A 27,968-nucleotide genomic window follows, 5' to 3' on the forward strand; every position below is an offset into this window, starting at 1 on the left:
TCTGATTTCAATTTTACAACTTGCCATGGTGGTATTTGAACTCATGAACTCTAGGTCACTAATCCAATACCATAAACATTAGGCTACCCTACTCAATTTCTCCCCACCCCATCCCTTCTGAAGGGACTAGCTATTGCTGGGATCCAGTTACAGCCTCAATACCTTTCTAAGGGGGCGTTCTTGTGTGGGCCGAGACAGTGTGTTGGTAGATTATTCAATCTTAGAAGGCATCACCAGTGAGAGCAATCCTATCATCGTGACAAGCACTCATGCGCATTCAACAGCAGGGGGGATGCGGGGGAAGGTGAAGGATGTCAATAAATAGCGATTAGGAAACGTAACACTTGTTTTTCTTTCCTTTCTTTATGCCACTTGCAGCAGAGCCAAAAATGCTGCTCCAGGTGATATTAGCTAATTCAGCACAGACCCAAGGTTCAGTTCTACACCACAGATTGTATTTATTCACTATACCTCGAGGGTGAGTTTCATCAGGGAAACTTTAGTGACCAGAACACAGAAAACCCAGTCTCCACAATCGAATTGCTCAGCTTTCCCATTGGCAGCAGCACTGGTATTTGCATTGGTCACAATCTCCTCCATCACGGTGTTGTAGGGACTTCTCACTGGCCAGACTCCAAGGGTGGCTCTGAAACAGGAGTTCAAGCTCCGGAAGTCCAGCTTTTCATCAGGAGGGAAGGCAATGGTACAGCTGCAGTACTGCAGATATTATGGTACCTCCAGAGACTGGGTGGGATTCATCCTAAACATAGGCATCAGAGAAACCCAGGTGGACAGGTCTTCATTAACCTGGTTTCATTCACTGCAATAACACTTTGCAGAGTTACTATTCCCCTATTCTCTTGGTTGGCCAAACTGTTCTGTTTGCTATGGGATTGGTCCAGGTAACTTTTTATTAACCCACAGCAGAGCCCACAGCAGGTGTATTCCAGCACTGAGAAACCTGGAACTCTCCACAAGGCTGTAGATGCTGGGACAATTGGAGCTTTCAAGACAGAGATCAATAGATTTTTGTTAGGTAAGGGTATTGAGGGATATGGATCAAAGGCGGGTAAAAGTAATTGAGGTGCAGATAAGCTACGATCTAATTGAATGGTGGTACAGGCACGAGGGATGGAATGGCCTATTCCTGTTTCTTATGTTCCTGTGAGAAATCCCTCGTATCACTGTACTTGCACTCGCTTTGCACATCATTGAGATGGGGTTGCGAGGCTAGGGCGATGCTCCACCTTTGATTGCCCACAGGAGCTTTGTATCTAGTCTTAAAATATTCATCACAAAACAAATGTGGCAAAGAAAAACCAGCTAACAACCATAAATAAAACCAGTTCACTTTATTTAGATTAACCAAAATTATTAAACAAAGAATATTTTATAACAAGAGACCTGCCACTCATACAACACATGGGTTTGAATCATTGTACCTTACAATACAGAAATATTACAGCAGAGTTAAACTATAGACTGACTGCAGTTGCTCTAAATCCGCAATTTGCCAATTAATTTTTTTTTTTTTTTACAGAAACATGTTGCTTTTTCCATGTGAAAATCTGGTGTTGAGCTCCTTGGACTTCTTGATCAAGGCTTTTTTCTGGGCCTCGTCAAACCGATGAACCTGGAGATCCTGTTCACGGTCAAACGCCCGTCGTTCCTGGGGTCGGTCCTTCTCGTCTTCCGCTTTTCTCTTCAACTTTTTGCTGTGCATGTCGAGAAGGGACTCCGATCGTTTGGACTCCTTGGAACAACAGTAACAAAACGTTTATGGTCATTTCTATCACGAACCGGGCCCCCTTTCTTATCCAAGGTATTCCAGCCACTGGGCCCCAGGTAAAGACAACTAAGGTGCTGCAGCACTGGTACCGACCCATCTAGTGCCGACGGTGCTCCAGCCATCACAGGCTGGAAATTCACACCGACGGCCGACCACCGAGCAGCTCAGTGGTAGATTTACAATGGGCTGCCTCACTGAAAATGAGGGAGAGCCACTCCCAGAACATTTTATTTTATTTGTTCACGGGACGTGAGCATCACTGACAAGGCCAGCATTTATTGCCCATCCCTAAACATGGCTTCAATGTCTTCCAGGTACCATTCCCAGATAACATGGCTGGGAATGGTACCGGGAAGATTAGATAACTTGGAGGAGGGAAAGACTGCATGTTGAAAAAATTACTCTGCCTCTTCCCCAACAGCTCCCCCACCCCCCGCCAATACCAACAGCAACCAACAAAGCCGACTCTTTCAGAACATTCTTCACAGCGTCATTCATCAATCTATTCTCCTTTCACCCAGGGTTCTTGCAATTCCAAGGTTAAGAGCAAAAGTCAGTGATGTGGGTGCACAAACTGCACATTCCTGAAACTGAAATTCACCCGAAACACTTCATCTTCAGAATGGATGGCCCTTGAATTTAAAACAAATAGAACTTACCATTGAGCTTCTTTAGAGACAGGGAGTAGTTCTGTGTAGGGCTGCATGGTTTAAAGTGGCAGCCACAGTTTTAAAAAAAAGGCCATTACAACTGTCAACGGCGAAGGTCATTTTTCATTGTTTTTGGTTATAAAACAAACTACTCACATTATACGATGCCACTTCCTTGGCCATCCGTTTATCTTTTTCAGAGAGACTGGGCCACCGCTCAGGTTCCTTCGCAGGGGAGTCTTTGGCTTCTAACATTTCCTGAGGGAGGAAAGCAAATACAGGTAACGAGAGCTCCCAGGCAAAAATTCCTCAGAGGAAATAACATGAGCAGCCTAAAAAAGGTCACGATGAATAACTGAACACAGTTAAACTTGGCTGCATATAGTTATACCATAAATCCTGTCCAGAATGGAGAAGATTGGGTAATTCCCCCATCAATCACACCTGTACTGCAAGTGACTGGGATTGATTTTATGCACATAATTTGTATTATATAACTATCCTCCATTAGCTGCATTTTTCTGGTAAAATAATTCTGCTTTTTTTGCTGTAGTTTTGAGCATGAATTCTGTTTGCTGTAGTTCTAGAGACTGTTTGCTGAGTAAATAGACGCTTTGCTGCAAGTTCTGCCGTATGTTCTGCCCTGCCTCCAACTCATTGGCCGACACAGTGGTGTCAATACTCACTCCGGTCAAAGAATTATAGAATTAGCCTCCACCAGGCGCTATTAAACTCTCCCCTCCAACCCTATACCCAGTTCACACACTCTCCCTTCCACTCTCCCGTTCACAGACACTCTCCCTCTATGGTGAGTCCGGGACCTGCTGTGTGCAGCCCCAGCAGAGTGTCTGAAGCTGCAATGCTAGCTATGTGTTGCAGCTGGGCCCGGCTCACCGAGGGACACCGTTGCTAGCCGGATCCCTTCGGACAGCAAGTCAGATGCTGCACCATGAGCTTAGCATTATGCTGCCCCAGGGGACAAGATATGTACAGATCTGCCTCACTTCACCCCAGCTCACAAGAAACTGCGTTCAAAGTGACCATACCGAATCAGCATCAGCATGTGGAAGGCACAGGGAGTTTCAATGTACGATTTTAGAGCAATATAGTTAATGCCCCTTACTTCACCGTAACAGCTATACTGTCACCAGATATGAAATAGAAATGTAATTCTATTCTTCAGAAAATTCTTCAATAAAATAGTTTTCGCTGTCATGTGCTCCATAGAATCATGGAATGATACAGGATAGAAGAGGCCTTTCAGCCCATCAGTACTGTGCCAGCTCTTTGGTAGAGCTATCCAACGAGTCCCTCTACCCTTCTCTTTTCCCCCCATAGCTCTGCAAAATGTTTCTCTTTTGAAATTCACTATTGAATCTACTTTATCTGAACATTTTCTAATTTCATGATGTTTGCTACTTTGGTTGAACTCATTTTTGCACTCGAAAGGAAGTGTCATTTCAATCAGAACAAGCAAGCAAATCAAATCCTAAAGCCCCCCACACTACCTCACCGCCCCACAATGAAACAGATTGCTACCCTCCAGGTTTATATATAGTTGGTTATAACAAACGACACCCAAAAGAATCTCGTCGGCACAAAATTAACAGCAAGGTTAATGGGTTCGAGAATGGCCATTTTCCGAAATGGAAAATAAGTCCATACAGAATATTAAAAATCATACGTCTGCGCCCAAGTCCTGCAAGTGTTACACTTAATTCCCGCAAGGCTTTCCTTATCACATAGAAAATAGGTGCAGGAGTAGGCCATTCAGCCCTTTGAGCCTGCACCGCCATTCAATGAGTTCATGGCTGAACATGCAGCTTCAGTACCCCATTCCTGCTTTCTCGCCATACCCCTTGAACCCCCTAGTAGTAAGGACTATATCTAACTCCTTTTTGAATATATTTAGTGAATTGGCCTCAACAACTTTCTGTGGTAGAGAATTCCACAGGTTCACCACTCTCTGGGTGAAGTGTCTCCTCATCTCGGTCCTAAATGGCTTACCCCTTATCCTAAGACTGTGACCCCTGGTTCTGGACTTCCCCAACATTGGGAACATTCTTCCTGCATCGAACCTGTCTAAACCCATCAGAATTTTAAATGTTTCTATGAGATCCCCTCTCATTCTTCTGAACTCCAGTAAATACAAGCCCAGTTGATCCAGTCTTTCGTGATAGGTCAGTCCCGCCATTCCGGGAATCAGTCTGGTGAACCTTTGCTGCACTCCCTCAATAGCAAGAATGTCCTTCCTCAAGTTAGGAGACCAAAACTGTACACAATACTCCAGGTGTGGCCTCACCAAGGCCCTGTACAACTGTAGTAACACCTCTCTGCCCCTGTACTCAAATCCCCTCACTATGAAGGCCAACATGCCATTTGCTTTCTTAACCGCCTGCTGTACCTGCATGCCAACCTTCAATGACTGATGTACCATGACACCCAGGTCTCGTTGCACCTCCCCTTTTCCTAATCTGTCACCATTCAGATAATAGTCTGTCTCTCTGTTTTTACCACCAAAGTGGATAACTTCGTATTTATCCACATTATACTTCATCTGCCATGCAATTGCCCACTCACCTAACCTATCCAAGTCACTCTGCAGCCTCATAGCATCCTCCTCGCAGCTCACACTGCCACCCAACTTAGTGTCATCCGCAAATTTGAAGATACTATATTTAATCCCCTCGTCTAAATCATTAATGTACAATGTAAACAGCTGGGGGCCCAGCACAGAACCTTGCGGTACCCCACTAGTCACTGCCTGCCATTCTGAAAAGTACCCATTTACTCCTACTCTTTGCTTCCTGTCTGACAACCAGTTCTCAATCCACGTCAGCACATTACCCCCAATCCCATGTGCTTTAACTTTGCACATTAATCTCTTGTGTGGGACCTTGTCGAAAGCCTTCTGAAAGTCCAAATATACCACATCAACTGGTTCTCCCTTGTCCACTTGACTGGAAACATCCTCAAAAAATTCCAGATTTGTCAAGCATGATTTCCCTTTCACAAATCCATGCTGACTTGGACCTATCATGTCACCTCTTTCCAAATGCGCTGCTACGACATCCTTAATAATTGATTCCATCATTTACCCACTACCGATGTCAGGCTGACCGGTCTATAATTTCCTGTTTTCTCTCCCTCCTTTTTTAAAAAGTGGGGTTACATTGGAGTGGAGGGTAGCCATAGGAACTGATCCAGAATTTATGGAATGTTGGAAAATGACTGTCAACGCATCCGCTATTTCCAAGGCCACCTCCTTAAGTACTCTGGGATGCAGTCCATCAGGCCCTGGGGATTTATCAGCCTTCAATCCCTTCAATTTCCCCAACACAATTTCCTGACTAATAAGGATTTCCCTCAGTTCCTCCTTCTTACGAGACCCTCTGACCCCTTTTATATCCGGAAGGTTGTTTGTGTCCTCCTTAGTGAATACCGAACCAAAGTACTTGTTTAATTGGTCTGCCATTTCTTTGTTCCCCGTTATGACTTCCCCTGATTCTGACTGCAGGGGACCTACGTTTGTCTTCACTAACCTTTTTCTCTTTACATATCTATAGAAGGTTTTGCAGTCCGTCTTAATGTTCCCTGCAAGCTTCCTCTCGTACTCTATTTTCCCTGCCCTAATCAAACCCTTTGTCCTCCTCTGCTGAGTTCTAAATTTCTCCCAGTCCCCAGGTTCGCTGCTATTTCTGGCCAATTTGTATGCCACTTCCTTGGCTTTAATACTATCCCTGATTTCCCTTGATAGCCACAGTTGAGCCACCTTTCCTTTTTTATTTTTATGCCAGACAGGGATGTACAATTGTTGTAGTTCATCCATGCGGTCTCTAAATGTCTGCCATTGCCCATCCACTGTCAACCCCTTAAGTATCATTCGCCAATCTATCCTAGCCAATTCACGCCTTATACCTTCAAAGTTACCCTTCTTTAAGTTCTGGACCATGGTCTCTGAATTACCTGTTTCATTCTCCATCCTAATGTAGAATTCCACCATATTATGGTCACTCTTCCCCAAGGGGCCTCGCACAACAAGATTGCTAATTAATACTCTCTCATTACACAACACCCAGTCTAAGATGGACTCCCCCCTAGTTGGTTCCTCGACATATTGGTCTGGAAAACCATCCCTTATGCACTCCAGGAAATCCTCCTCCACCATATTGCTTCCAGTTTGGTTAGCCCAATCTATATGCATATTAAAGTCACCTGTGATAACTGCTAAACCTTTATTGCATGCACCCCTAATTTCCTGTTTGATTCCCTCCCCAACATCATTACTACTGTTTGGATGTCTGTACACAACTCCTACTAATGTTTTTTGCCCTTTGGTGTTCTGCAGCTCTACCCATATAGATTCCACATCATCCAAGCAAATGTCCTTCCTAACTATTGCATTAATCGCCTCTTTAACCAGCAATGCTACCCCACCTCCTTTTCATTTTATTCTATCCTTCCTGAATGTTGAATACCCTTGGATGTTGAGTTCCCAGCCCTGATCATCCTGGAGCCACATCTCTGTAATCCCAATCACATCTATTTGCACAGTTAATTCATCCACCTTATTATGGATACTCCTTGCATTAAGACACAAAGCCTCAGGCTTGTTTTTTTAACACCCTTTGTCCTTTTAGAATTATGATGTAGTGTGGCCCTTTTTGTTTCTTGCCTTTGTTTACTTGGCCTTCCACTATTGCTTTTTACCTTTCTACCATCTGTTTCTGACTCCATATTACTTCGCCCTGTCTCGCTGCATAGGTTGTGTTGTGAAAGCAGGAATCCTCCCAACTCACTGCCAACGCGGCCTTGGGAGCCATTCGATTGTAGCAGGAGCAAGACAGCGATCAGAAATCCTCTAGACCCACCTGAGCTTTCCTTTCCTTGTCAGCCGGAGTATCGGTCCACGTGGACCGGTCGGATGACCCTCCGTTCGCACGCCTCTTAAACGTCCTCGCGCCCAGGCCGATGTTTTGTAACACCGGTGGAAGCTCAGTCATCCAAGTCTCTCTGGTCTGTTGCTGGTCATCACCCTGACAGATAAAGGCATCGGGAAAACACGGGAGAAAATGTTAGAGCTTGGTTAAAACAAATGATTCCCCCCCCCCCACCGAAGACAGAAATCCGAAGCCTTGTACGCACACATTTCAAGGACAAAACCGGACAGAATTAAATGAGAGAAATTTTCTGCAGAGAACGATTAGCATCAAGCCGGCTGTTAAATTCTCCAATCGAAGCACATTGTACAGGGTCAGGTTTTTAAATATGATTCTACATGATTCTCGAGCCTGGCTCTTCAGCAGCAGAAATCTATTGATCCTTGGGATGGGAGGAGGCTGGAGGAGAGATATTTGTTAATACACAGCATACAACGCATCGCGACACAGCTCAAGGGCAGCACGAATCTGCAGCCCTCGCAGTAAGTGTAGGAAGTGGCTGTTCTCTTACCGCGTCCCCAGAGGCCAGTTTTTCCTTCATTCTGATGGCCCGGCGCTCAATATCCGCCACCACGCTACTTTCAGCTGAGCCTGTAGAGGGCATTGGGCCAATCATGGCCTCCTCGTCACTGTCTTCCTCCACAGGCTGTAAAATACAAAGGAGTCGGGAGACACAAAGCTAAGATGTTGCATCCATTGTTTTTGTCGACATGAAGCAGTGGGGGATGGAGGAGGGGTGCTTTGAAGAGCGTGTTCTTATTGTTAAACAGCTGGTTCTCAGCACTCAGAAGCACTGGTACTGCTGGAAGTTTTTTTTAGCCACTGTTTCACACAATTAAAGATTTATATATTGTTTGTGACGGAGACAAAACCATTCAAATCTTGGAACAGTCATCAATGTTATATTCCTATCGGCATTAAACATAGACAGTCAGTCGTGGCTCAGTGGGTAGTACTCTCGTGTCCGGCTCATAAAATTGCTGTTTCAAACCCTATTCCAAAGACTCAAGGATATCATCTATCACTGACAATTCAGTGCAGTACTGAGGGAGTGCTGCACTGTCGGAGCCGCCATCTTTCGGATGAGACGTTAAACCGAGGCCCCGTCTGCTCTCTCAACTGGACGTGTAAGATCCCAGGGCAGTATTCAAAGTAGAGCTGGGGAGTTCTCCCTTGCATCCTGGCCAACAGTGGTCCCTCCAACAACATCCCTAAAACAGATTTTCTCGCCATTTATTTCATTGCTGTTTGTGGGACCCTACTATGAGAAAATTGGCTGCTGCGTTTTCTACATTACAACAGTGACTATAATCCAAAAGTAATTAGTTGGCTGTGAAACGCTTTGTGATATGAGGATGTGAAAGGCGCTGAAAAAAAATGCAGATCCTTCAATTAATGTGTTGAATGACAACAAGATTTTGCAATTTTAATGGTTTTAAACAATTTATTTTTATTTCTAAAACAAAGGCAAAATACTGCAGATGTTGGAAATCTGAAATAAAAACAGAAAATGCTGAAAAACAATGTTACCGCTTCAGGTCATCGACAGATGCTGCCTGACCAGCTGAGTGTTTCCAGCATTTTCTCGTTTTATTTTTGCTGTGCAGTTGCATTGTGGTTAAGGTTATTTCTGGATTGATGTCAGGTTGGATATGTATGGCAAGAAACTGGATCAGTGAAATGCATATAAAAAGTGTATATGGTGCAGAGTACCATGTGTCCAGGTGCATGTATTGGAACTGAGGCACGTGCAGATTTTTCTTGATGAAAGCAGACCTCACAAGGCATGTAAGATGCTCTGTAAATCTTAATACTGATTCCAAGCAAAATGAGCTGTGACAGTGCCAGCTAAAATCCTGACCAACATGAGCCCACAGCACAAAGCTGACACTTGCTCATACTCCTCGCTATACTTTAGGGCAGGTGCTGTGCTACAATTAACATTCACCCAGTCCCAAAACTGCTGCACAGCACCGCTCTGCTGTCTCTAACCTCAGCATCAACCAGGCCTTACAATGGGACTTTTTCATAGCAGTCACAGACTGATCACTATCAACCGATCCCTGCTGGAAAACGCATGTACACAGACAGCGGGATCGGGCACAGCGGTGATGTCCCAGGTGGTCAAATAGCCAGCCTACAATTATCGCTCACATATCACGAATGGCTCTTCTGGCATAGTACTAAAAGGTGTTCTCTCGGCCATACCCAGGAGGGCTCAAAAAGGGAAAGGGAAGAGAATACAGGAATCGGGTCTTAATTTACATCCTCACTTGCCCTCTTAGGTTTCAGAATTTTCTCCAATTAGGTCTATTACACCTGTTGCATCTCAACCCCCATCCCAAGCCTCTGCTGAAACTACTCCATAACTAGCATAGGATCAGCCCCACAGAACTCAGGTTTTCTCTCCGTATGAGAACAATCTCCACTCTGCAGATTGGGAAAGAATCAGAGGAAACAGTAACTCCCCTCGCTGTCTCTCTCTCCCCCCATCACCAACCTGCTGTAAGGTATCTTTGGAAGAAATTAGGTTATGTTAAAAGGAAGTTTAAGGAAATATAGAAAATAGGTGCAGGAGTAGGCCATTCGGCCCTTCAAGCCTGCACCGCCATTCAATAAGATCATGGCTGATCATTCCCTCAGTACCCCTTTCCTGCTTTCTCTCCATACCCCTTGATCCCCTTAGCCGTAAGGGCCATATCTAACTTCCTCTTGAATATATCCAATGAACTGGCATCAACAACTCTCTGCGGCAGGGAATTCCACAGATTAACAACTCTCTTTCTCTTCATCTCAGTCCTAAATGGCCTACCCCTTATCCTAAGACTTTGTCCCCTGGTTCTGGACTTCCCCAACATCGGGAACATTCTACCCACATCTAACCTGTCCAGTTCTGTCAGAATCTTATCTGTTTCTATGAGATCCCCTCTCATCCTTCTAAACTCCAATGTATAAAAGCCCAGTTGATCTAGTCTCTTCTCATATGTCAGTCCAGCCATCCCGGGAATCAGTCTGGTGAACCTCCGCTGCACTCCCTCAATAGCAAGAACGTCCTTCCTCAGATTAGAACACCAAAACTGAACACAATATTCCAGGTGAGGCCTCACCAAGGCCCTGTACAACTGCAGTAAGACCTCCCTGCTCCTATACTCAAATCCCCTAGCTATGAAGGCCAACATAACATTTGCCTTCTTCACCACCTGCTATACATGTATGACAACTTTCAATGACTGATGAACCATGACACCTAAGTCTCGTTGCACCTCTCCTTTCCCTAATCTGCTGCCATTCAGATAATATTCTGTCTTCGTGTTTTTGCCCCCAAAGTGGATAACCTCACATTTATCCACATTATACTGCATCTGCCATGCATTTGCCCACTCACCTAACCTGTCCAAGTCACCCTGCAACCTCTTAGCGTCCTCCTCACAGCTCACACCACCACTCAGTTTAGTGTCATCTGCAAACTTGGAGACATTACACTCAATTCTTTCATCTATATCATTGATATATATTATAAAGAGCTGGGGTCCCAGCACTGAGCCCTGCGGCACCTCCCTAGTCACTGCCTGCCACTCTGAAAAGGACCCGTTTATCCCGACTCTCTGCTTCCTGTCTGCCAACCAGTTCTCTATCCACGTCAGTATATTACCCCCAATACCATGTGCTTTGAATTTGCACACCAATCTCTTGTGTGGGACCTTGTCAAAAGCCTTTTGAAAGTCCAAATACATCACATCCACTGGTTCTCCCTTGTCCACTCTACTAGTTACATCCTCAAAAAATTCCAGAAGATTTGTCAAGCATGATTTCACCTTCATAAATCCATGCTGACTTGGACCTGTCCTGTCACTGCTTTCCAAATGCGCTGCTATTTCATCTTTAATAACTGATTCCAACATTTTCCCCACTACTGATGTCAGGCTAACCAGTCTATAATTACCCGCTTTCTCTCTCCCTCCCTTTTTAAAAAGTGGTGTTACATTAGCTACCCTCCAGTCCATTTGAACTGACAGAGTTGATATACTGTTGGAAATTGATCACCAATGCATCCACTATTTCTAGGGCCACTTCCTTCAGTACTCTGGGATGCAGACTATCAGGCCCCGGGGATTTATTGGCCTTCAATCTCATCAATTTCCCTAACACAATTTCCTGCCGGATAAGGATATCCTTCAGTTCCTCCTTCTCACTAGACCCTCGGTCGCCTAGTACTTCCGGAAGGTTATTTGTGTCTTCCTTCGTGAAGACAGACCAAAGTATTTGTTCAATTGGTCTGCCATTTCTTTGTTCCCCATTATAAATTTACCTGAATCCGACTGCAAGGGACCTATGTTTGTCTTCACTAATCTTTTTCTCTTCACATATCTATAGAAGCTTTTGCAGTCAGTTTTTATGTTCCTGGCATGCTTCTTCTCGTACTCTATTTTCCCTTCTTAATTAAACCCTTTGTTCTCCTCTGTTGAATTCTAAATTTCTCCCAGTCCTCAGGTTTGCTGCTTTTTCTGGCCAATTTATATGCCTCTTCCTTGGATTTAACACTATCCTTAATTTCCTTTGTTAGCCACAGTTGAGCCACCTTCCCAGTTTTATTTTTACTCCAGACAGGGATGTACAATTGCTAAAGTTCATCCATGTGATCTTTAAATGTTTGCCATTGATTATCCACCATCAGCCCTTTAAGTATCATTTGCCAGTCTATTCTAGCCAATTCACGCCTCAAACCATCGAAGTTACCTCTCCTTAAGTTCAGGACCTTGGTTTCTGAATTAACTGTGTCACTCTCCATCTTAATAAAGAATTCCACCATGTTATGGTCATTCTTCCCCAAGGGACCTCACACAACAAGATTGCTAATTAGCCCTTTCTCATTACAAGGAAAAACAAGAGTGATCTGGGTTCTATACTATTCAGACAGTCATAGCAAAGTGTGTAAAGCAGTAACATAGCAAAGTGCTAGAAAGGAGATTCCTGGAACTCAGTAGATGGCAAGTGATAAGATATCAAATTGGCTGCACTGCACGTTACAACATTAAAAATACTGAAGGGGGAAAGGTTTCTTAGATCCTACTTACCAACGTACTTAAACTTGAAAGTGCAGCAGGTTCGATCTCGTTTTCTGATCTACTGAACCCAGGTGGTAGTGCAGGACCTATAAAAGGCCTAAAGAAAAAAAGCACAACAAGTGAATCTTCAGAACAGGGTCTGTGTGTCTCCTTTCAGGATCAGTCTCTGGTGATACAAGGCTAAAGGCCTTAACCCTTCCACACCAGACCTGCAGATCTAGCGGTGAGAAGACAATCCCAGGCTAATCCAATGGCCCCCAGGTTTACCACCTCTCACACAGGAATATAAATATAACGCATTATAAAGGAAAAAAGTGTTAAGATTCTGGGGTGGGAGGGCGGTGAGGGGGGAGCTCAGAATTGGAAACATCACCCCCCCTCCCATGGAAACGGACGATCATTCAAAGATTACAAACACAGCCGCATTTCTGTACCTCATATGCTGCACTCAGCTTTTCTAAGATCGAGCTCGTCACTATGTTGCAAATGTCGAAGTTTTAAAGGATTTTTCTTGTACTATTTTAGATCATTTTCTCTCCCCCACCCGCCACTCCAAATAAAATCCAATCCTCTAACATCCAGTCAATAGGGTTGATATGGTACCCTGGTCTCTGGCAGTGCCAGTCTGTGACTAGCTGAGGCGTATTAAGAGAGCCCGCGTGATCTGCCGTGTGTTTGTCACCTCCCTCCAGAGTATTGTGTAGCATAATCCACCAGGCTACCGCACCAGTCTTCAGTAAATTGAAGGCCCTTTGCCAAGCAAATTCTTCCTTCCCAAAGCAGAGGAGAGACCACCTCCAGTTGGTGATGCTTGGAGAAGTGCAAACCAACGGGAGAGAGGAGAAGCCCGCTGGGAAACGTTCCAGCACCACGTAGGGGCTGAAGAAACAGTTGCATGGGTAAAAACAGTCGGGCTGTGAAAGCATTCGGGAAAAAGGGACAATCTGCCATCTTGTCAGCTGTGGCTCAGTGGGCAGCACTCTCGCCTCGGGGTCAGAAGATTTTGGGTTCCTGTCCCACTCCAGAGACTTGAGCACATAATCTAGGCTGATGCTCCCAGTGCAGTACTGAGGGAGTGCTGCACTGTCGGAGGTGCCGTTTTTCAGATGAGACGCTAAACAGAAGCCCCGTCTGCTCCCTCAGGTGGATGTAAAATACCTCATGACATTATTTCAAAAAGAGCAGGGGTTTTCCTCGGTATCCTAACCGATATTTATCACTCAACCAACATCTAAAAGCAGATTATCTGGTCATTATCACATTGCTGTTTGTGGGAGCTTACTGTGTGCAAATTGTTTGCCAGTACTTCCAAAAGTACTTCATTGGCTGTGAAGCGCTTTGAGACGTCCCAAAGTCATGAAAGGCGCTATATAAATGAAAGATTTACTTTCTTTTAAATGGAGTCAGAACTCTACGAACCTGAGTGGGGATGGGCTACTTTTAAACCATGGCAAGCTTTGTCATCTAGACTGGCTATTTCTCAGAATGATCCACCAGATTCTCAAATAGTCATAATATATTCCCCCCTCCATCCCGGAGATGAGAATCGACGGTGATTTGCTTCTGTCAGCAGAAGCTGATAGAAATCCAAGACTTGAAATTGTGTGACCTCTAGTGGCAGAAAAATTGCAGCATTTGAATGATTTTGTACTGAATCTGAGAGAGAGCCTTTAATGAAATACCCCTTACCGTTCCGGCGATTGCTCTCTTTTTGGAAATCCAGGGGGAAGTGCGGGACCAAAAAATCCATCGTCCTCCTCATCATTTTCATCCCGGGTAGCAGCAGCCTGCTTGCTGCTTGGGAAAAGAGACAACTTCATCACACACAATCAGTACTGTACACCAGGACATCACCGCAGCAGCACTGTACACAGGGACATCACCGCACGCAGCACTGTACACCGAGACATCACCGCACGCAGCACTGTACACCGGGACATCACCGCACGCAGCACTGTAAACCGGGACATCACCGCACGCAGCACTGTACACCGACTGCCGCAGCACGGTACACCGGGACATCACCGCACGCAGCACTGTACACCGGGACATCACCGCACACAGCACTGTACACCGACTGCCGCAGCACGGTACACCGGGACATCACCGCACACAGCACTGTACACCGACTGCCGCAGCACGGTACACCGGGACATCACCGCACGCAGCACTGTACACCGGGACATCACCGCACACAGCACTGTACACCGGGACATCACCGCACGCAGCATTGTACGCCGGGACATCACCGCACGCAGCACTGTACACCAGGACATTAGGACATACAGCACTGTACACAGCGACATCACTGTACACAGTAGTGTACACAGGGACATTAGGACATACAGAATTGTACAGAAGGACTTCACCACAAGCATAATATCGTTAGTTATGAACAAACATGCACACCCACACTTCCCCTACACAATCAGGTGTACTGACCGACCAGCACTTGCTTACTTGGCTCTCGCCTTGCCATTACTCTTCTCCATAGCTGATTGGTCAGATTTCCTCAATTCCAGGGGTGAGCTATGCTGAGCCTCATCGGTGCACTGGATACTTGCTTCGTCATCGCTCGAACTTTCTGAGCTTTTGCTCGACCGGAATCCTGGAGGCAGTGCTGGTCCTGCAACTGTCATATAATGTTGTGACAAAGAATTCCTCACATTCTGGGATAAAACATATTTATAAAGTACAGTCTTCAGTGACCAGTGCAGGTGTCGATTGATGACCTTAAGTTGAAACTTCTTTCTTCACCCTTCTCCCGCCCAACCTCTAGGTCTCTCAGACTCATCATTTCAAGCAACAGTTCTGGTCCCTGGTCAAGGGTGTTTGATCCCCTGTTTGTGGAAACACCCAAGTCTTCACTCTCTACTTTGTCCGCAGTGTGGTTGAGACAGTGCACTTAACATGTGGGAGTGACGGGCACAGGCCAGTCATTGTCCTACACTGAGGCACTGTGAGCTGCAGCAACACACTACACCACTACTTCCCTGTTTCAGTCAGTAGCCACAGGCACAGCAAATGGTGATCGAGATAGGGAGGGAAAGGAAGGAACGAGGGCAAGGGACGGAAGTTGCATTTATATTACAACTCAGGATGTCCCAAAGACCTTCACAGCCATTTAAGTGCAGTCAATGTTGTAGGGAAACACCGTCGCCAATATGTGCACAGCAAGGTCCCACAAGCAGCAATTAGATGAAAGACCAGATAATGTTTTTGCTGGTGTTGGTTGAGAGGGGAATGTTGGCTAGTACACCGGGAGAACTCCACTGCTCCTCTTCAAATAGTGCCATGGGATCTTTTATGTATATCTGAATAGGGAGATGGGTCACAGTTTAACATCTCATCTGAAAGACAGTAGTCTCTCAGTCCCGCACTGAGGTGTTGGTCTGGATTATGTATTCAGGTGCTGGAGTGGGGCTTGAACCCACAATCAGCGTGCAGGGATCAAACTTGGAACCATCCTGATCTATGTGGCTCAGTGGCACATGGGACAGCACCCTTACCAATTAAGCCATTGAAAAGGATTTAAAATAAAATGAGTATCAAAGGATCATACAGCACAGGAGGTCATTTGGCCCATTGTGCCAGCTTTTTGAAAGAGCTATTGAATTATTCCCACTCCCCTACTCTTTCCTCAGAGCCCAGCAACTTTTTCATTTTCAAGTACTGAAAAATTATTGATCCAAATTTTAGTATATAATGTAATTATTACGCTAATCTATAATAAATAAAACATTTCAGCACAGTAAATCTTCCAGCTCAGGTTTTAACATGGTGCAATGTGATTTCCAGGTGTCACACTTATAGGATAATGGTAATTTTGTGTGTGATATCAGGAAATTCTTCTTCACACAGAGACTGAATACTCTGTGGAATAAACTTCCGAATATAGTGGAGGTGAAAATGCTGACTGCATTTAAGGAATGCATGAACGCTGCAACGGAAGAGGTTTAGATGGGCCGAATGGTCTTCCTCATCCATTGTTACCGTGCAAAGTTCTGAGTCACAATACTCATGAGAAAGATATGGGTAAGGATTTTTCCCTCCTAGTTCATCCATATGGAGGGGAAAAAACAATTCTCCAACTATTCCAGTTACAGCATCCAACTGTTTCTGAAATAAATCTGCAGTTTCTGCCCCTGCTGCCCTACCCAAACGTCTATACAACGCACTGATCACTCGTTCTGTGAAGAACTTCCGGAGGTTAGTCAAACATTGGCCGTTGCCAGTGAGTTTTACTTTGAAGCAATGTTCTGGTTGTACCTTTTCTAAACCGTTGACTATCTTAATACTGTATCCTTATCGGGTCTCCTCACAGTCACCCACTTCCAATGCTACAGCACCCAGCTTTTCTCCATAACCCAGCCTTCCAATCATCAAGTGGTTAACAATCTGGGTGTGCCTCACTAGCAGCATAGCCTGATTCTTGCCATTATTTCCCAGCTAAAGCCAATGCCATTTCTACAAGGACACAAGCTGTCTCCAATATAAAATCATTGCTTGGCGTTATGGTTTGCAAGACCCAGTCTGTGTTGGAATTGCTGGTGCCTGCTCTGCAATCGGTAGTGTTCTTGCCTCTGAAAGTTGCAGGTTCGATCCCCATACAAGCACTTGGGTGTATAATGGGAGAGAGGACAGCTGGTAGGATGAGGTAAAAATGGGCTGGAGGGTTTTCTTTATCTGGAGGTTAAGGGGGTATGATAGTGTAATGGTTATGTTAATGGTTAATAATCCCGAGAACGCGAGTTTAAATCTCTGCACGGCAGCTTGATAATTTGAATTCAGTTTTTAAAATTCTGGAAATAAAAAGCTGGCACCATGGCTATCAGATTGTCGCAAGAGCCTAACTAGTTCATTAATGTCCATTGGGAAAGGAAACTTGCCGTCCTTACCCAGTCTGGCCTATATGTGTAATCCCAAAATATTAGCACAGATAAAGGGGATACACAGAGGAATCAACATTTGAAATGAACTCCCAGATGGAGTAGTGGAGACAAAAACCTTTGAATTATTTAAGAGACAATTTGATACAATGGGGTGGGGGGTTTGTAGGATCTTGTTGGAAGGATGGACTAAGATGAGTTAATGTCCTTTGTCATTTTTAAGTGCATAAAGGGTTTTGATAGAGCAATAGGGAGAAGCTGGTTCCACTGGGTGGAGGGTTGGTAACCAGAGCATACAAATTTTACATAAATCGGCAAAAGAGGGGAGATGAGAATTTTTTTTTCCACAACGAGTGGTCCTGACCTCGTTCTCAACCTTTTTGCTTCCGAGCCCACATGTTATAAAAATTCCACAGGCTCCCTGAAACAGGAGTATTTTTTCTGTATAAAGTTTAGTTATACAATTAAACATATATATATTATTTGTTTTACTTACTTAATGTGAAACTTGTTGCTGGTGCGGAGCAACAATTCCCAATTCCAATGCAGGAAATACTCAGCAGGTCAGGCAGCTTCTGTGGGGAGAGAAACCGAGATAACATTTCAGGTCGATGACCTTTCATTAGGACTGGTCAGCGACCTAAAATGTTAACTCCATTTCTCTCTCCACTTGCTGAGTGTTTTCCAACATTTTCTGTTTTAATTCCAGATTTCCAGCATCTGCAGTTATTATTTTTCTTGCTTGTATATACCTGCTTGTATATGGAATCTTAAAAGCACTATAATCCTTCCCCTCCACAAGAACTTTACTGATGGAAATCGATAAGGCAACATCTACATTGTGGAAAGAAAAACTTGCATTTATATAGCACCTTTCACGACCACCGGACATCCCAAAACGCTTTACAGCCAATGCAGTACTTTTTGAAGTATAGTCACTGTAGGAAATGGGGCAGCCAATTTACACACAGCAAGATCCCACAAACAGCAATGTGATAATGACCAGACAATCTGTGTTTAGCGATGTTGGTTGAGGCATAAATATTGGCCAGGACACTGAGGAGAACTCCTCTGCTCCGGCGGCGCTAACATGCTACCACATGGTGCGTACTTTCCGCGAGAGTGGACAAACAGCGGCGCTGTTGCCGTTGCATTTACCACTAAGCATGCACGGCCAGGTTGAGGAGACGGTGTCTGAAATGAGGCAAAGAAATCAGGTGAACAGTTGGATTTTACCAGTGGCGGTGCTGGAAGTGGAGGACAAATTGCTGTTTGGATTGTGAAAGTGGTAGTATGTAGGTATGGTACAGTGTATTTTTGGCGGACCCCTTGAACCCTTCTAGGGGGCCGCAGATCCCAGGTTGAGAACCCCTGATCTGGAATGCACTGCATCAAATTGTCAAAAAGGTAATTGGATTAATACAGTACTTGAAAAGGAAAAATTTGCAGGGCTATGAGAAAAGAGCAAGGGAGTGGGACTAATTGAATCGTTCTTTCAAAGAGCTGCCACAGGCAGGATGTGTCAAATGGCCTCCTTCTGTGCTCTATCATTCTATGATTCTATGTGATTGATACAGTTAAGTACTTTTAATATTAAAATTTTGTGTACAGCACACACTTGCTGCAAGCATCACCTCCCCCCTCCATTATACTTTCACCGTTTCGAAGTAAAGCAGCAGCAAGCCTGGATTGAAGTAGGGAAGGTACGAGTCAATAGCAAGGAAAGCTCTCTGTAACATCATCTGACTCTACCCGTTTTAGCTCATCTGCTGCTAAGCCCTCATCCATGCCTTTGTTACCTCTAGACTTGACTATTCCAACGCATTCCTGGCCGGCCTCCCACGTTCTACTCTCCATAAACTTGAGCTCTGCTGCCCGTGTCCTAACTCGCACCAAGTCCGTTCACCCATCATCCCAGTGCTCACTGACCTACATTGGCTCCCGGTTAAGCAACTCCTCAATTTTAAAATTCTCACCATTGTGTTCAAGTCCCTACATGGCCTCGTCCTTCCCTTTCTCTCTAATCTCCTCCAGTCCCACAACCGCCCCCCCAGACAACTTGACTCCTTTAATTCTGCGCTCTTGAGCATCCCTGATTTTAATTGCTCTACCACTGGCGGCGTGCTTCCAGCTGCCTAGGCTCAAAGCTCTGGAATTCCCTCCCTAAACCTCTCTGCTTCTCTATTTCTCCTTATGTGGGTCAGTGTCAAATTTTGTTTGATATCATAAGAATTAGGAGCAGGAGTAGGCCATTCGGCTCCTCGAGCCTGCTCCGCCATTTAATAAGATCATGGCTGAACTTCTACCTCCACTCCACTTTCCTGCATTGTCCCTATATCCCTTAATATTCAAAAATCTATCTATCTGTCTTCAATATACTCAAATACTGAGCCTCAACAACTCTCTGGGGTAGAGAATTCCAAAGATTCACTACCCTGAGTGAAGAAGTTTCTCCTCATCTCAATCTTAAATGGCTGATCCCTTATTCTGAGACTGTGGCCCCTGGTTCTAGACTCCCCAGCCAGGAGACATCTACCCTGTCAAGCTCTGTAATAATTTTGTATGTTTCAATGAGATCACCTCTCATTCTTCTGAACTCGAGAGAATATAGGCCTGGTCTACTCAGTCTCTCCTCATAGGATAATCCCCCCATCCCAGGAATCAGTCTGATGAACCTTTGTTGCACTCGCTCTATGGCAATGACAGGTACAGCGTCGAGAATCCGGCAGCCTCGAGAGGCTGTCAGAATTCGGTGTATTTCCCGACTTCGGAACATCTTTATGACGTCCCGAGCAGTGGTGAGGGTCGGGTTGAACGGTGGAGGGGGGCCGGGGGTTAGCCTGAGATGGGGGTCCAGATTCCGAACGACCCTGCCACAGTTCATCCCGTTTTCTGGAACAGTACGGATTCCGGAACTCTGGATTTGACACTGTACTTGTATATCCCTCCTTAGGGAAGGAGACCAAAACTGTACAGAATGCTCCAGTTGTGGTCTCACCAGGGCCCTATATAACTGCAGTAAAACATCTTTACTCTTATACTCAAATCCTATTGTAATAAAGGCCTACATACCATTTGCTTTCTTAACTGCTTGCTGTACCTGCATGTTAGCTCTCAGTGATTCGTGTACAAGGATTCGTGTACCAGGTCCCTCTGAACACCAACATTTCCCAATCTCTCACCATTTACAAAATACTCTGCTTTTCTATTTTTCCGACCAAAGTGGATAATTCTCCTGTGAAACACCTTGGGACGTTTTGCCACGTTAAAGGCGCGACAGAAATGCACGTTGTTGTTGTTCATTCCAGGGCACAACAACACTCCGCTCCGCCCCCACCTTTGCCTGTTATTAAAGCAGTGGTCAGCAACGCCACAGGAGGTCAGCCCAATGTAGCTCTGCAGACACACACTCTCCTCTTCCCGGGGGCAGGGGGCTCGCGACCGGAACGCTGCCACACCAACCGTTCCGAATCGCACGCACGCACGCACGCACCTGTTTCATCCAACGCCGCTTTCGAATGCCGCCGGCGGTCGGATTCGGAATGGGAATGTTGGCCCCGCGCCGTCCTGTAGCCGGGAGGCAGCGCGGGCCCGATCAGGGGCGCCTCCTCAGACATGACGGACTGCAGCCCCGAGTCCCACACAGCCCTCAGCCGCCGCGCGCCGATGACGTGTCGTCGCGACCAACTGCCAGAGACATTTACGGTTCCGCAAAAAAAAAATCACAACCCAGTTGAATTTTTTGGAAGCGTTATCAAATCGATCGCAATACCTAAAGCAGCAATTTAAAGATCGATGTACTTGACTCGAACAGAGGGGGGGAGGGGCGGCGCGAGAGGGTGTCTTGTTCCCCTACGACCGTTCGTATGCAAGATGAGCCCTCCCCTCCTCCTCACTCTCCTGGTCCTCCCAGTGCAGCACGTCCGGCGCTTGGAGGACCTCGGGGTTGTGAAGGAGCACGAGGAGTGACGGAGTGAAGGAAGCGCCGCCACATGGTGAACGGTTGGCAGGGCCGGCGGAATGAACCAGTTCGGCTCTTATCCGCCGCCCGTTTTCAACTCTCCGGCCGGGTTGCTGCGGCCTCCGGTTTTCTCGCCGCCGCCTGCGGCGTGGCATCAGCAGCAGCAGCCCGCTTGGGACGGAGGGGCGGCCGGGGCCCAGTGCGGGCCGCCCTGGGGAGTGGCGGCCGGGCGGCGTCACTCATCCTGGCGAAACGCCTATCACAGCAGCCAGTTTCAGGGTAAAGTAAAACCGTCGGAGCCAGAGTTAGAGAGAGAGAGTGACATGCGAACCCTGTCCCTGTAGATCTTCCGCGGCGTTGCTCAAGAAGCAAGCGTGACACTCACAGGACCTGCAGCCTATATGCAAGACCTTCAATGTGCTGCAGCTATATATCTATAGAGAGTTGCCAGTGCCACAGCTCTGTTCATTAAAGGGATAAACCAGGATCAGTCAGATGTGCAGTATTCGTGGAGGACATAATACGGGATGAAATGACCACTCATTCAGAAAGTCATGGGTTAATTAAAGACAACCAGCGTCGATCTGTAAAAAGAAAGCTGTTTTTGACAATTTTGGTTGAGTTCTTTGAAGAAATAAAGGTGCATTGATAAAGGGAATGCAGCTGATGTGTGTACCAATTTTGATAACGTGCCACAAGCTTGTAGATGAAACGAAGGCATGATATTAAAGGGGATGTGACGGCATGGATAAGAAGTTGACTGAAGGATAGTAAATAGTTACTGGTTGTCTTAGACTGGAGGGATGTAAACAGTGGTGTCCTCCAGGAGTCATTATTGGGACTATTTGCTCTTTGTATATAAATGATCTAGACTTCACTATAGGGGACACAATATTATTTTCCAGGCAACATAAAATTAGGAAGTATGGTTTACTGAAGAGGACTGTAAGGAGACCAAGTTTGTATATTGGGACAAAGCAATGTCATGAAATTTTAATGCTAAGGCACCTGAAGTGATGCATTTTGTGGAGGAAGAATCGAGAGAACATAGCAGATAGCAGATGAATTTGTTATAATCTACCAAAATTCTCTGGACTCTGGGGAGGTACCAGTAGATTGGAAAACAACTAATGTAACGCCTCTGTTTAAAAAAAGGGGGCAGACAAAAGGCAGGTAACTATAGGCCGGTTAGTTTAACATCTGTGTTGCGGAAAATGCTTGAAGCTATCATTAAGGAAGAAATAGCGGAACATCTAGATAGGAATAGTGCAATCAAGCAGACGCAAAATGGATTCATGAAGGGCAAATCATGTTTAACTAATTTGCTGGAATTCTTTGAGGATGTAACGAGCATGGTGGATAGAGGTGTACCGATGGATGTGGTCTATTTAGATTTCCAAAAAGCATTCGATAAGGTGCCACACAAAAGGTTACTGCAGAAGATAAAGGTATGCGAAGTCAGAGGAAATGTATTAGCATGGATCGAGAATTGGCTGGCTAACAGAAAGCAGAGAGTCGGGATAAATGGGTCCTTTTCGGGTTGGAAATCGGTGGTTAGTGGTGTGCCACAGGGATCGGTGCTGGGACCACAACTGTTTACAATATACATAGATGACCTGGAAGAGGGGAATAGAGTGTAGTGTAACAAAATTTGCAGATGACACAAAGATTAGTGGGAAAGCAGGTTGTGTCGAGGACACTGAGAGGCTGCAAAGAGATTTAGATAGGTTAAGCGAATGGGCTAAGGTTTGGAAGATGGAATACAATGTCGGAAAATGTGAGGTCATCCACCTTGGGGGGAAAAAAAAACAGTAAAAGAGAATATTATTTGAATGGGGAGAAATTACAACATGCTGCGGTGCAGAGGGACCTGGGGGTCCTTGTGCATGAAACTCTTGGAGTTTACCTGAAAAAAATAGACATTAATCCGTGCCCCCCGACCTGGATGACACACCAGACATTTACAAGGCCCTTTTTTTCCTTTTTTTTTGGGGCACTAAAATCAAATTTTTTCCTTTTTCCAGTGCCCGCTATAAAAGGAGAGGGGGACACTAAAAGCACCGGCAATTAAAACAAATTAAACTTTAAAACGTAAAATCAAATTAAAATTTGGTTGCCGGGCGTGATGATGCACTCCAGTCCCTCCGGTGCCCACCTCTCGTCCTTGTGCATGAAACTCTTTTTGGAGTTCACCTGCAAAACATAAAACATTAAACTGTGCCACCCGACCTGGGTGACACACCAGACATTTACAAGGCCCTTTTTTTCCTTTTTTTGGTTTTTTTTTGTGTTTTTGTTTTTTTTTGTTTTTTTTTGGGCACTAAAATCAAATTTTTTCCAGTGCCCCCTATAAAAGGGGAGGGGGACACTAAAAGCACCGACAATTAAAACAAATTAAACTTTAAAACGTAAAATCAAATTAAAATTTGGTTGCCGGGCGTGATGATGCACTCCAGTCCCTCCGGTGCCCACCTCTCGTCCTTGTGCATGAAACTCTTTTGAGTTTACCTGCGAAAACATAAAACATTAAACGGTGCCACCCGACCTGGGTGACACTCCAGACATTTACAAGGCCCTTTTTTTTCCCCCCCCCTTTTTTTTTTGTGTGTTTTTCTTTTTTTGGTTTTTTTTTTGGGCACTAGGATCACAATTTTCCCCAGTGTCCTTGTGCATGAAACTCTTTTTGGAGTTCACCTGCAAAACATAAAACATTAAACGGTGCCACCCGACCTGGGTGACACTCCAGACATTTACAAGGCCCTTTTTTCCCCCCCTTTTTTTTTTGTGTTTTTCTTTTTTTTTTGGGGCACTAAAATCACAATTTTTCCCCAGTGCCCCCTATAAAAGGGGAGGGGGACACTAAAAGCACCGGCAATTAAAACAAATTAAACTTTAAAACGTAAAATCAAATTAAAATTTGGTTGCCGGGCGTGATGATGCACTCCAGTCCCTTCGGTGCCCACCTCTCGTCCTTGTGCATGAAACTCTTTTGAGTTAACCTGCAAAACATAAAACATGTATCCGTGCCACCCGACCTGGATGACACACACAAGACATTTACAAGGCCCTTTTTTTTTGGGGGGGTTTTTTTGTGTTTTTTTTTTTGGGGCACTAAAATCAAATTTTTTCTTTTTCCAGTGCCCCCTATAAAAGGAGAGGGGGACACTAAAAGCACCGGCAATTAAAACAAATTAAACTTTAACACGTAAAATCAAATTAAAATTTGGTTGCCGGGCGTGATGATGCACTCCAGTCCCTCCGGTGCCCACCTCTCGTCCTTGTGCATGAAACTCTTTTGAGTTTACCTGCGAAAACATAAAACATTAAACGGTGCCACCCGACCTGGGTGACACTCCAGACATTTACAAGGCCCTTTTTTTTTCCCCCCCTTTTTTTTTTGTGTTTTTCTTTTTTTGTTTTTTTTTTTGGGCACTAGAATCACAATTTTCCCCAGTGTCCTTGTGCATGAAACTCTTTTGAGTTTACCTGCGAAAACATAAAACATGTATCCGTGCCACCCGACCTGGATGACACACACAAGACATTTACAAGGCCCTTTTTTTTGGGGGGTTTTTTTTTTTTTTGGTGGTTTTTTTTTGGGCACTAAAATCAAATTTTTCTTTTTTCCAGTGCCCCCTATAAAAGGAGAGGGGGGACACTAAAAGCACCGGCAATTAAAACAAATTAAACTTAAAAAACGTAAAATCAAATTAAAATTTGGTTGCCGGGCGTGATGATGCACTCCAGTCCCTCCGGTGCCCACCTCTCGTCCTTGTGCATGAAACTCTTTTGAGTTTACCTGCGAAAACATAAAACATTAAACGGTGCCACCCGACCTGGGTGACACTCCAGACATTTACAAGGCCCTTTTTTTTTCCCCCCCTTTTTTTTTTGTGTTTTTCTTTTTTTGGTTTTTTTTTTGGGCACTAGAATCACAATTTTCCCCAGTGTCCTTGTGCATGAAACTCTTTTAGAGTCTACCTGCAAAACATAAACATTAAACTGTGCCACCCGACCTGGGTGACACACCAGACATTTACAAGGCCCTTTTTTCCTTTTTTTTTGTTTTTTTTTTGTGTTTTTTGTTTTTTTTTTTGCTTTTTTTTTTTGGGCACTAAAATCACAATTTCTCCGGTGCCCCCTATAAAAGGGAAGGGTCCTTGTGCATGAATCCCAAAAAGTTAGTTTGCAGGTGCAGCAGGTAATCAGGAAGGCGAATGGAATGTTGGCCTTCATTGCGAGAGGGATGGAGTACAAAAGCAGGGAGGTCCTGCTGCAACTATACAGGGTATTGGTGAGGCCGTACCTGGAGTACTGCGTGCAGTTTTGGTCACCTTACTTAAGGAAGGATATACTAGCTTTGGAGGGGGTACAGAGACGATTCACTAGGCTGATTCCAGAGATGAGGAGGTTACCTTATGATGATAGATTGAGTAGACTGGGTCTTTACTTGTTGGAGTTCAGAAGGATGAGGGGTGATCTTATAGAAACATTTAAAATAATGAAGGGGATAGACAAGATGGAGGCAGAGAGGTTGTTTCCACTGGTTGGGGAGACTAGAACTAGGGGGCACAGCCTCAAAATATGGGGGAGCCAATTTAAAACCGAGTTGAGAAGGAATTTCTTCTCCCAGAGGGTTGTGAATCTGTGGAATTCTCTGCCCAAGGAAGCAGTTGAGGCTAGCTCATTGAATGTATTCAAATCACAGATAGATTTTTAACCAATAAGGGAATTAAGGGTTATGGGGAGCGGGCAGGTAAGTGGAGCTGAGTCCACGGCCAGATCAGCCATGATCTTTTTGAATGGCGGAGCAGGCTCGAGGGGCTAGATGGCCTACTCCTGTTCCTAATTCTTATGTTCTTATACAGACTAAATGCTAAAACTTTAAAGGGAGTAGAGGAACAGAGAGTCTTGGGGATTAGATACAAAGTGGGAGAATAAATTGATAACTGTTTTTAAAAAAAAAATACAGTTTGGATCCTAGGTTTTATAAATGAGGGCATTGAGTACAAAAGCAAAGAGGTAATGCTAAACCTGTACAAATCTTTAGTTAGGTTGCAATTGAAATTATGTCCAGTACGTTGAGGGAATATATTTGTCCAGGTTTAGCATTTCGTCTTCGCTTTTGTATCTTTTGCACAAGTCGATTGCAAAGCCAAATATCACCAGGATAACTTCAAACAGCTCTCCTGCTACTGAAGAGGGCATTGAGGATAAATAGCAGGTGGCCTGTCCAAAAAGTGTGCGTCAGTAAATTTCAGTGACCAATCGTAAATTATTTTCTGTAAAAATATCCTACGAGGTCTACTGATCATGGAAACCTTAAGGTGAACTAGTGGACACTAGGTGATTGAATTACAAGGTCAACTAGGCACTTATAGAACTAAACATGGGCAAGCAGTCACACAGTTTCCCTCGTGGACCTGAGCCAGGAGATCCACCGATCTGTGCACCTGGTGTGAGTAAGTGCTGCATCAGTGTTGCAATTAAGTAGCTGTTTACATTCAGACTTGAGTCACTCAATCTGCAAGATGGAGTTTGTATGCTGGCAGTGAGCTGTAAATGTCTCTTGTTTAGACTGAAATTTATACAGGCTCCCCTTTTCTCTCCTCCCATAGCAGGAGCACACCACTAATGGGTGAATGGACAGCCTATCCAAAATAACACCAGAATTAAATAATTTGAATAATAGTAAATAAAACTGACTTAAAAAGGCATTTAATCCATTGTGGCTCCCACTGTTTGTAGAAGGCTTTGAGTCAACTGATGCACACTGCCTGGTCACACTCAATGGTCACCTCTGCACAAACCAGTGCTTTAAATATGGGCAAGCAATTGGAGTCTCACGGCTTTGAAATCCTTCAGACCCTGAATTTAGGAAATGTTTGTTTAATGCTGGTTAACTTTAAATTGTAATTAATCTCATTTGTTTTTGCTTTGCCATTAGTTGCTGGATTATTAGAAAGGAAGGGGGAAGTTTGAATGAATTGTTTCTAAATATTAACACAACCTTTGGATTAAATTGCTTCTTACAGTTACTGGTTCGGCAGTTATTTGTTCTTCATAATACCATGTGTATAGTATATATGATACTTTAAATGACTTTCATATCGTGTCTACTTCCTGTAAGAAACACATTTAGTTCTTGTAATATTTTACCCATCATACTGTATAACACTTTTATTGCAAAATTATGTATCCTCTGATGCACTGTGAGCAACGCCAAGGGAGATCTACCAATAATAAAGTAAATATCTTGGGCCCAAGTTTCCACATGATTCGCGCCTGATTTTTAGGAGCAACTGGTGGAGAACGGACTATTTTAGAAATCGCAATTCTCCACATTTTTTTTTTCCGCAGTTCTAGTTTAGAACAGAATTTTTTCTTCAAAAGGGGGCGTGTCTGGCCACTGACGCCTGATTTGAAAGTTTCCACAGTGAAAATGTACTCCAAACTAAAGTAGAATGGAGCCAGTGAAGATTTTTGTAGAACTGAAAAAACCTGTTCTACACATTAAAAAATCAGGCGTAGGTTACAAATTAGGCGTCCAGAACGAGGTTGGGGGGGAAGGGAACTCATTAAATTTGACAATAAATCCTATTTATACTTATACAAATATTATACAAATAAATCCAACCTGAATAAACATTTATAAGCCAAGAAAAGATTAAAT

At 44.5% G+C, this 27,968-nt stretch overlaps 2 protein-coding genes across 4 annotated transcripts in view; one reads left to right on the plus strand and one right to left on the minus strand.

The window, feature by feature from the left end:
- Positions 1-1,333: 1,333 nt before the first annotated feature.
- On the minus strand, positions 1,334-21,240 carry gpalpp1 (GPALPP motifs containing 1). Of its 2 annotated transcripts, none has more exons than XM_070894102.1 (8): positions 20,828-21,240; positions 14,906-15,077; positions 14,135-14,242; positions 12,455-12,542; positions 7,891-8,025; positions 7,311-7,475; positions 2,596-2,697; positions 1,334-1,753 (listed from the first exon to the last, which is right to left on the minus strand). In XM_070894102.1, the coding sequence occupies exons 1-8, from the start codon at positions 20,949-20,951 to the stop codon at positions 1,535-1,537; spliced, it is 1,113 nt and encodes a 370-aa protein (XP_070750203.1). In that variant the 5' UTR covers positions 20,952-21,240; the 3' UTR covers positions 1,334-1,534. The 2 variants fall into 2 exon arrangements, with proteins under 2 accessions (XP_070750203.1, XP_070750204.1); XM_070894103.1 differs by having other exon boundaries at positions 14,135-14,239; positions 20,828-21,235.
- Positions 21,241-21,267: 27 nt separating this feature from the next.
- The window catches only part of nufip1 (nuclear FMR1 interacting protein 1), a 45,352-nt gene continuing 38,651 nt past the window's right edge, over positions 21,268-27,968 (plus strand). For both annotated transcript variants that reach the window (XM_070894100.1, XM_070894101.1), the window contains exon 1: positions 21,268-21,574. In XM_070894100.1, the coding sequence (XP_070750201.1) occupies positions 21,355-21,574 (220 nt within the window). In that variant the 5' untranslated portion in view covers positions 21,268-21,354. The remainder of the gene's footprint in view (positions 21,575-27,968) is intronic.

The sequence above is a fragment of the Pristiophorus japonicus genome, chromosome 11 (genome assembly GCF_044704955.1).
Source record: "Pristiophorus japonicus isolate sPriJap1 chromosome 11, sPriJap1.hap1, whole genome shotgun sequence".
Taxonomy (NCBI): domain Eukaryota; kingdom Metazoa; phylum Chordata; class Chondrichthyes; family Pristiophoridae; genus Pristiophorus; species Pristiophorus japonicus.

Bases quoted from the DNA above. Each gene is read 5' to 3' on its own strand.
- gpalpp1 (XM_070894102.1), bottom strand. From the start codon at position 20,951: ATGTCTGAGGAGGCGCCCCTGATCGGGCCCGCGCTGCCTCCCGGCTAC. The intron at 12,543-14,134 runs GTAAGGGGTATT...TTTTTTCTTTAG, and splicing joins AGAGAGCAATCGCCGGAACG to GCCTTTTATAGGTCCTGCAC. The intron at 8,026-12,454 runs GTAAGTAGGATC...TGTATTTTACAG, and splicing joins TTTCAAGTTTAAGTACGTTG to CCTGTGGAGGAAGACAGTGA.